General features: G+C 45.0%; 2 protein-coding genes across 3 annotated transcripts in view; one reads left to right on the plus strand and one right to left on the minus strand.

Annotated features, from left to right (window-relative positions):
• The window catches only part of sec22a (SEC22 homolog A, vesicle trafficking protein), a 9,383-nt gene extending 6,217 nt beyond the window's left edge, over positions 1-3,166 (minus strand). Inside the window, exons 1-7 of one of the 2 annotated variants that reach the window (XR_008572522.1) lie at positions 3,048-3,166; positions 2,185-2,395; positions 1,936-2,099; positions 1,682-1,861; positions 1,464-1,582; positions 559-624; positions 97-364 (exon numbers count right to left, since the gene is read on the minus strand). Coding sequence is in view for 1 of the 2 variants with exons in the window: in XM_054788144.1 (XP_054644119.1) it covers positions 164-364; positions 559-624; positions 1,464-1,582; positions 1,682-1,861; positions 1,936-2,099; positions 2,185-2,366 (912 nt within the window). In the remaining variant the exon portion in view is untranslated. Of the gene's footprint in view, positions 365-558; positions 625-1,463; positions 1,583-1,681; positions 1,862-1,935; positions 2,100-2,184; positions 2,396-3,047 lie in introns of both variants that reach the window. The other variant, XM_054788144.1, reaches the window with a different exon arrangement.
• A 1,660-nt stretch (positions 3,167-4,826) lies between these two features.
• pdia5 (protein disulfide isomerase family A, member 5) overlaps positions 4,827-10,000 on the plus strand; it is a 73,072-nt gene continuing 67,898 nt past the window's right edge. The window contains exon 1 of the mRNA XM_054788128.1: positions 4,827-4,941. Within this exon, the coding sequence (XP_054644103.1) occupies positions 4,843-4,941 (99 nt within the window). The 5' untranslated portion in view covers positions 4,827-4,842. The remainder of the gene's footprint in view (positions 4,942-10,000) is intronic.

Raw genomic sequence — 10,000 nt, forward strand, 5'->3', positions numbered from 1 at the left:
TGTCAGGCAGCGTTGCATAGCTTGAAAAGAAAACCTGAACCGTTGTCAAGTTAAACAAGTATCCACACGAGGAAATGTGTGTGTGTTAAAATGCACCTTCAGCGGCTGTAGTACATCTCCCTCCAGTTCCTGTTCCAAAAGTCCAACAGTGGTGCGTTCAGGGTCAGACGTTATAGTCAGGCGCCTTGCCAAGTGGCTGCCTGAGGCGGATATGCAACGTCATGGCGGCCGCCACGGCCACATGGAAGAGGATCTGCCACAGGTTCCTCAGCTGGTAGAGGTACATGTTGCACATGCAGACCAGAGCCAGCGCCAGAAAGGACTTCAGGTTCCGCCACACCGAGGAGTACGCAAACAGGAAGCACTGGAACACAGGTGGGTGGGACGTGGTTCCATGTTTGTTACCTTCTTTTCATGTTCATTCTGGCAAATCTCACCAACTCTGTACTTTTTAACTGCTTGAACACGTCACGTGATGGGAATCTGGATTTATTTGCATTCATTCATCTCAGTTGTTTTCAGTCGCTCGCCGGCGTGTAGCCTGTGATGCTATCTGACCTGATAGAGGCAGGCGGCGGTGCCCAGGAAAAAGGCGATCACGTAGCTGAAGTCCTCGTCGTCATTCTGCACACAAAAGGGTTTCATTAAGGCCTCGCTCACAACCTGCCTTGCGTGTTTTTAGTCGCTACGTTTTTTGCGGAGGCCACGGCCGCCACGGGAGGGAGCGGCAACAGCAGGGAGGGAGCACGTCAAGGTGCAAGGTGCGAGTACGTGGCCCGCATGCCACGCCTGGCCGTGACCGGCTGCGTGCATCGTACGTTGCGCACGTGGTGAGTGAGTCGTGCATGCTTACAGCGTGCGTGCAATGTACCATCTCATGCCGTCCTTACTCACTCTCATGTTCTAAGCGCGTGCAAGTGCGATGAACGGCAGTTTTTCCCGCCCAATGTTGAGGGGGAACGACCCTCCGAGGTTCTCCAGAAGTCCCTGCAGCTACTGCCTCAAGCTGCCACCCGTTCCGCCGCGGAGATTCTGCGTTCTGATGCGTCAACTTGCAGAATTTGTATTCAGCGCTCAAGTCAGGATGTGTGACAGATGGGCGCCCTCTACAGGTGGGATACTCAAGCCCCCATGCTGCTCAAACGCCATCAAATATCTACCCATAGAAGTCCACCATGTGACCAAACGGAGTATGGAGGACGTCAGGTCACCGCTAAAAAAAAGTGCATTGTGTGCTCATTGGCAGCAGACGGCACGTGCATCAGTCCGCACACAGCGAAAGTTCCTCCTACACTAAAAGTGCTACGTTGCGTCTGCGTGCTCTCAAGTCCGCACTGAGGCAGCGCTCGCCACGTGCAGATCCCCAAATTTTGCCCACGCTTTTGCAAACACGCACTTGCAAGTACTGCGGGTTGGCACCGCCGCTTAAAACACGTCATGTAATGCGAGGAAGAGGGACTCACCTGAAGGATGCTCTCGATGGCGTGGACCCCTCGCAGCAGGTTGAGACCCCCACAGAGGACGCTGAGCACACAGGACACCACGCCGGGCATCGTGACCGGCTCCAACATCTGCGTGGGAGCTGAACACACCAAGGAGAGAGTGCGAGGACTGAATGTGGACACGACAACAGCACAACAAATAAAGTTTGCCCTGGTGATTGACGAGTAGGTGGTCCTACCGATGCCCTTGTACTTGGAGGACGAGTGCGGCGACAAGCCGTTGATGGCGTGCAGGTCGTCAAGCGACAGCTGGTAGGGCGGCCTCAGCTTGATCTCCGTCTGCATGTCGGCCAGGTTGATCTTGGTGGAGAGCGAGCGAGGGCTGTTGTAGCGCTGCTTGGTCCTCTGGATGAACGTGTCTGACGTGACACCACATCACAACATGAGATCTTCTTCACGTCAAACGAGAGGCGGGAGGGGAGGCGAGACTCACCGAACTCGATAAAGGAGTACGGCCGCACGGCGCCGCCGACCCGCTTGCTGTCATAAGTAACGATGAATTCCTTCTGCAGCTCATCCAGGAAGCAGAAGGCCAGTACGTTGGGGTAGCTGGAGGAGCACACCATCAGGTAGCCCACGCCCAACGCGCTTGTAAAACTGACACACAGACACTCATCTCATCTTATGATGTCTATGCTTTCCAGGATAACAACTGAAATCAGAACTTGAGAGAAGTTTTTACTTGACATTGTAGGGGCCACTCCTCAGGGTGCAGCGGTCAGGAAACTGGCCCAGCTTCTTGGATAAACCCTTGAGGTGTCTCTTGGTCTCCTGCAGGTCCTTGTCCTGCTCGTAGTCCGTGGACGCCGACAGGGGCAGGCCGTCCCCAACCCGAACCACCGAGGCGAACAGCACCGCGGCCATCTCAGAGATGTCCCTACACGCCACACAATCTATATGAAGATTAAAAAAATAATAATAAATATTTTTTTTGTACCCTGGGGAAAACACTTCTAATTTAATTAAGGGACCCTTGTGAGGAGAAGGGAATAGAAAATAGATGGGATGGGTTAATACACGAGGGCAACCCCGGAAGTGGGATAACGCGACCATGGACAGCTCCTCCAGTGAATGACAGCCTCCTCTTTATCACCAGCAACCGATTCAAGACGATTTCAACGATTTACATTAAAATTTAACGATTGCCAAGACCAGTGTGATCAACTAAATAGAGAACAAGCAAGCTCAGACGAGAGAAAAAACAGAAAACACCGCAAGCTAAACACACGAGGCTAGCTAGCATTTGAGACGGTAACAAAATGGTCTCTAACATCGTGTATGAAATAAAACGTAAAGCGTGTCCTCGAAGCTATAAATTGTAGATAAGGCAAGAGTACATAGAATAAATAGTAATAATATATGGAAAGTAGATACTTCTGACAGGTTAGCCACTTCGCAGCAGATAATCACACACCACACAGCGCGAACGTTTCCGTATGGTTAACATTAGCATGCTACGGAACGAAACCAAGCCAGCTCATGGGGACAAGCTAACATGAAGAAAAACAACTCAGTTTAGACTGCGAGGCGGTTTCTATTTACGACCTGAAAAGACGAAGCGGCATCATTAAGATGTTCGAAGTGCGTCAAGGCGGCGAAAAGTGACACATGAATGCAATCGGTGCCGTTGCAGGCAGTAGGTTTACGTGGCTCCTTCGCTGTGCATTGTGGGAAGAAAAACAACATGACATCAGCGACACAGCATGCATGGACCTCTTCCATATTTACGAAGTATTTACGTTACCAAGTTATATATATTGAAAAAAAAATGCATCTCAGTTTTGTAATATAAGGGGAAAAAACAGTAGTATAAACTTAAATATTTGCTCTTTCTTTCCCATGTAGCTTTTATTTAATTGTCCAAATATTTCAACATTGTTCTGAAATATTCTTTGTACATTTTATTTCCCGGATATTATGACTTTATTGCATCCATCTTCTACCGCTCATCCGAGATCGGGTCGCAGGGACAGCAGCCTGAGCAGGGAGGCCCAGACTTCCATCTAATCGGTAACAGATTATGCCAAATTGAACAATATCAAGCAATACATTTGATTCGCTGATCATCACAAATGTCATTGCATAATTTATACCAACAAATTAGTTAAATTGGGTGAGTCAGTCAAAACCTTTACTCCAGTATTTACATAGTTTTTCTCAATGTCTTGGCTTTACTTGCCTTTATTTAATGTCTCCATGTACTTATTCAAAGTATTTATTTATCATTTGTTTCCGTTTTATTACTTTTATGAATATGTAATTTTACTTTTATCCTGATACCATTTGGGAGGTACCGATACCGATGACGTTCTCAAGACCGACATGGTACCGATAACCAATAACTTTTTATGTCTACTTTTAAAAAATATTTAAAAAATAATAAATTTGGATGGACGATCTGTACGTGATTGATTTTTCCTAATCAAATGACATTACTACGACCACATCACTACTATCAAGAACCAGAGCATAGAGCGGAGGGAGCCACCTCCTATGGCCCAGCAAAGTACACTATATACGGTCACATGCTCCGGGCAGCCAGTGTGCCTCTACGGAGGTCAGGAGAACTGGAGTATGGAGCGGGAGGAGCCACCTGGCGTGGCCCACGGGCATACTGTCAAAGCAGCTGGTGTGACGCCACGGAGGTCTCTTTTTCAAACAAAAAAGCTTTGTTGCGGTTAGGCCAGGGGTGGGCAAACTACGGCCCGGGGGCCACATGCGGCCCGCCAAGCGTTTGAATCCGGCCCACCAGTTGCTTCCAAAGTATTTAAACCTTAATCATACAAGCTGGCAACATGACTTGCAAGTAGTCAGTCAATCTGAGACAACTTTTTGATGGCTTAAATAGCTTTTCACATGCAGCGATCCAAACAATTGCTTCACCCATGGTACCAAACAAACAAGTCCAAAAATATGTGACACACAATTTAACCTACCCACTGCCATGTCTGAGAGGTAAATAGGAAGGATGTTCACATATTATTTAATAGTCAATGTTTCAGCGTTCATAGTTCACATTGCGTATCACATCCTTAATTCAGTACAAAAAAAATGTAAAATTCAATTGTTGTTTGATGTGGTCTGATATTTAAAGTGCTCCTGAAAAAGGGACACAAGCACATTTCGCAGATTGTATGACACTGTAATTCCAGGTGGACTGTCAGAATTCTAAGCGTAAAATAGTGTGCATGTATCAAATATATAGTCTGGCCCCCCGGCCAATTTTTTTAACTCAATGCGGCCCGCGAGTCAAAAAGTTTGCCCACCCCTGGGTTAGGCGGTACTTAGACTTCACTTCCCAGGAGGCCGTGCGCATTCGCCGACAAGCCGCTGTGTGCGCATGCGTGACCAGACGTGGCAACACAGCGGCATCATGGCCTCTCGGAACCGCTACAGGAGTCGGATGAGAGGGGGCAAAATGCTCTTGTTCGTCCTCCTGGTGAGTTTTTTTGCGGCTATATTTGAAAAACACACCCTGCTTGTATGGTGCGGATGCCCCACCCGGCTGCTGCGGGCGATGGTGTTGTTCTGAGTGAATGAATCCCGGCGACATACATGCCGCCTTGCTAGCCTGGAGAGGCGCTAGTTAAAGTTGACAGTCTGGACCCAACTTGGTGTCCAATATTGAACTGGCGGGTGTGGGCGAGCTGAAGGTTCTATGTTACCGCCTGAACCACAGGAAATATCACGTGTGGCATTTGTTAAGGTGAGCTCGCACACCTTGGACGAGGTGCAGTGCTAGCAGTGAGGTCGTCAGAACATACCTGATGAGCTTTATGTCTATGTAGCATACTATATGTCATTTATAAGCACAGCACGGTATATGCTGGCTTCTTAGGCTGCTTAAAGGTTCTATTGACAGCTGTGTTTTCATTTGACTTGCAAATGAGTAATGAAAAATGTAAACATGACTAAGTTGTTAACACTATTTTAATGTAGTCAATCATTCACTTGTGGCTGGTCTTGACTTACACTTTGGGTCAAATCTTGGTGAGGTGGAGCACAACATGACCTTTTCAGGGTGCATTCACACTTGGTCATTTTTGGTGCGCTTAAAAAACCGACTAGAGTGTGTTTGCTCTGCTGTGGTAAGTGTGAGTGAGGTAAGAGTGATTGCACCGATGTACCAAAACGCCAGATATATCACAAAAGTGAGCGTAACAAGTAGGGATAGAAATCGCTTTGAGGCATACGACTGGATACGTGTCAAGGTACACAGGTTACGATATGATTCAAAATCGGTATAGTTTAAAAACAGAACGATTCAATACAGTGTACAAACGATACCATTTGCTATGATATGATTCCATGCAGTTCTATGGTTGCATGGGAGGTGGCATCTGAGGAAAGTAGTTCTGGTTAGTTGCCGGGGCCATTTAAGTTAAGAGTTTGTCTTCTCCAAACATAATGCGTTCAAAAAAGTAATACATTTGCATCACAAAAATACATCCTCAAAAAAAAAAGGATGAAAATGTATTACTGTTTTGAAGGCGTATTGTTTTGAGAAGCCAGACTCTCAACTAACCAGAACTATGTTCCTCATCCCAGAAATCAGACCTGGGTTCGATTCTCGTTGGGCATTTCTGTGTGGAGTTTGCAAGTTCTCCCCGTGCGTGTGTGGGTTTTCTCCGGGTACTCCGGTTTCCTCCCACATTCCAAAAACATGCAGGTTAGATTCAAGAGAGTTTTATTGTCATGTGCATGGTAAAACAGCAGTTACACTATGCAATGAAATTCTTATTCTGTTCATTCTCCCAAGAAAAGAAAGAAAACACAAGAAAGAATAAGAACATAAGAAACATAAATACCAATAAATTAAGCAACAACAACAGAAGAGACATTAATACAGATAAATAATACAAATAAATAAATAAATAAAGTGCTATGAGTGTGTGCGTGTGTTGCGTGCGGCGTGTATGAGTGCTTCATTGAGAAGCCTGATGGCCTGTGGGTAAAAGATGTTGCCAGCCTTGTGGTCCTGGACTTCAAACTCCTGTAGCGTCTGCCTGACGGTAGGAGTGTGAATAATGAGTGTTGTGGATGTGTGCTGTCCTTGATGAGGTTGTGTGTTCTTCGTAGGACTCTAGTTTTATAAATGTCTTGCAGTGAGGGGAGGGCTGCCCCAACAATGTTCTGTGAGGTCTTGATCACCCGCTGGAGTGCCTTCCTATCACGTGTTGTACAGTTACCGTACCAAACAGTGATGGAGGCGGTAAGGACACTTTCCATAGTGCATCTGTAGAAGCAACTCAGGATTGTGGTGGACATGCCAAATTTCCTCAGTCTTCTCAGGAAGTACAGTCTCCTTTGGGACTAGGTTCATTGGTGACTCTAAATTGTCCATAGGTATGAATGTGAATGTGAATGGTTGTTTGTCTATATGTGCCCTGCCATTGGCTGGCCACCAGTCCAGGCTGTACACTGCCTGACGCCCGAAGTCAGCTGGGATAGGCTCCAGCATACCCCCGCGACCCTAAAGAGGAGAAGCGGCATAGAAGATGGATGTGGGAAAAAAATCAATTTCTTACCTTTAAATCTTTTTACAAGGCCTGTCAGCTGCCACTCTGTCAAAGAGATGACCACAAAGATGTCCATTGATCAGAAACAAAAGAAAAGAACTTTGCTAAAATTGCTACTGTGTGAACTATTCATGCCATTGCCGACAAACAGAAAGCGAAACACAGCCATGCATTGTGTGTTCCTTTGGGTTCTTGGCGCCCCCTTCGTCTTGCTCTTTTAGTTTAATCTTTACCTGTGAGTATGCGGAGCAGTGGCGGACGTGATGACCCAATGGCGTTTGGGAAAAAAAAACCCAAAACAACCCAATCACTGTGTCAACCAAACAGAACTAACCTATAATGAGTTATCAATTTAAAACCACACGGTTGAGTAGATAAAATAACACAGCTGCTGTATTGTCATAACCTAAATCCCATATAAATAACTCCTATTGGGTTAAACCACATGTGTCAAACTGGTTCCCTGGAGGGCCGAGACGCAGCAGGTTTTCTCTCCAACCAGTTTCTTCAGCAGGTGATTTAATTGATGAGCTCCTTCCCTCCAACTGAAGGTGTTGATCATTAAAATCACCTGCTTTAGTGACTGGCTGGAAAGAAAACCAGCAGTGTCTCGGCCCTCCATGGCACCAGTTTGACACCCCTGGGTTAAACATTTCATAACCCAGTGGTTAAATGTTCATGCTTGTCTGAGAAAAGTCTATAAAGCGTATGGTGAGGGCTTTTACAGCCTTAAAACAAATGTAATAATCGCAAAAAAATATAGTTGGCTACTTCGCGGATTTCACTTATTGCAGGCTATTTTGGGAACCTATCCCCCGCAATAAACGAGGGAACACTTTATATTAAAATGTGTAAAAGAGCACATATCCGCAAGCATGCTCTAAAGCAGTGGTCCCCAACCCCTGGGCCAACTTTCAGGTGAAATGATAAAAAAAAACAAACACTTAAAAACACTTCAAATTCTTGTACATGGATATCAATTTTGGAAATATGGGCCTAAAAATAATTTAGTAAGTAATCCCCCAGTTTTGCATGTTATTTGTTGCAAGAGGCAACCTATCCCACTTTGTTCAATGGTCCTTGAACTCACCGGTAACTTTCTTGGCTAATCTTGCGATACCCTGTGCATTGTGTCTCTACAATCGATTAATGTAAGGATTTATGGCTGATTTTGTATCGATCCAGGAAGCTACTACCGGTGCAGCCGTGATGCTCGCTTGTCAAACCGGATATCCGGTCCCATCGCTTTATTGTTCACAACCCAACAGGACGGCGCATAGCGACACCCAACAGAAAAATGAAATCATGGTCAATATAATTAGGCTTTTTTGACCAAAAAAAAGCTTATTCATGTCAAAGTAAACAGATTTTTACGAATTTGTGTAAATGAATAAAAAATATAAAAGAAAGGTACAGCAAATGACTGCACACCGTACAGTGGCCTAGTGGTTAGCATGTTGGCCACACTGTCAAGTTCTTTTGGACTTATGCCGGCCTGCTCTTGAAAAGGCTGAGAAGATCGTAGAGGACGCTTTATCAACTCGACTCCAGTAGATTTTCTCGAGTTTTATTTCACACACAAACTATTTACAGGAGCACAGGTTAGGTTGATAACCTTTGAATCAAAGAGGAATAGCGTCAAATGACTTCTGTAATTTGGTACTTAGGAACGATAATAGTTGCTACATACCAGTGGTCTCTCCGGTCTTATCTTCTTACAATCATTTGTTCTATTGTCTGCTACATTTACTAGTTGTTTACTTTGTACAACCCCCTAGTATCATAGAATATGTCATAGTTATGTCACATGGGTCTTAAACAAGTCATCATAATTTGAATCAGGGGTTTGAAAGACACACACTTTTAGCATCATTATTGTCATAAGAATTGTCATACTCCTTGAATACACGTACAGTCACGTGATGCTTATTTATAACAAAATACACTAGGTCCCCAACTTACTAACATCCGACTAGCGAACACTCGCGGATACAAACACAAGCCGACTGGTCTATATTTTATTTTACTTTGCCTTGTAGTCGCTCAATCAGTATTTCTACTGCTACTGTACATGCTTGACCAGTAGAGGGCACTGTGACACTGCTAATGGGACCAACAGAGGAAGAGGGAGATAAAGCTAAATGGAAAGCTAAATTGTAGTTGTATGATACAACCCGGAGAGAGCGTGTGATTAAAGTTTATGAAGAGTTAATAGGCCTGCTTAATTCTACACCACCCACAGAACACTACCTCTTTTAGAAGAGTCTAACCACCACCATTTGTTCTTTTTCAATAACTCCTCCTCCTCCTCCACAACGACGTATGCTCGACCACTCCTCTTCAAAGGTAAATAACATTTATCATTACGTATTATTATATCACTTTTATTATTGTTTTTTTCATTAATTATCCTGGTTTAATATTACTACTGCATCCAAACTCATATTTCCATACATACACATATACTGTATATGTATACACGTACATGTAGTACCTATATCATTGGTAATATTACCTTTTCCCCTACTTAAGAACAATTCCACTTAAGAACGGTCGTCTGGAACCAATTGTGTTTGTAAGTTGGGGACCTAGTGTATTCCCAAATAAGCCAAATTTGACCAAACACAGTTAGGAGATCTGGAAGATGTGTGGAGTTTGCATGTTCTCCCCATGCGTGCGTGAGTTTTCTCTGGGTTGGGTACTCCAGCTTCCTCCCACATTCCGAAAACATGCATGCAAGGTTAATTTGAGGCTCCACATTGCCCACAGGTTTGATTGTGAATGTGAATGGTTTGCAAAGCATTTCATTGGCGCACAAGCAGTACATAAAATGGATGATGGAAGGATGGATGGCACTGCATGTGTTTGTCCACCAGAGGGAGGCAGAGGAGCCCAGAGGGAGGCTGATGACATTGCAGCATCCTGGCAGGCACCAATGAATGTGTTGCTCAGACGCAATGCATTATGGGAAAACTTTTA

This window comes from Dunckerocampus dactyliophorus, chromosome 9, assembly GCF_027744805.1.
Source record: "Dunckerocampus dactyliophorus isolate RoL2022-P2 chromosome 9, RoL_Ddac_1.1, whole genome shotgun sequence".
Taxonomy (NCBI): Eukaryota; Metazoa; Chordata; class Actinopteri; order Syngnathiformes; family Syngnathidae; genus Dunckerocampus; species Dunckerocampus dactyliophorus.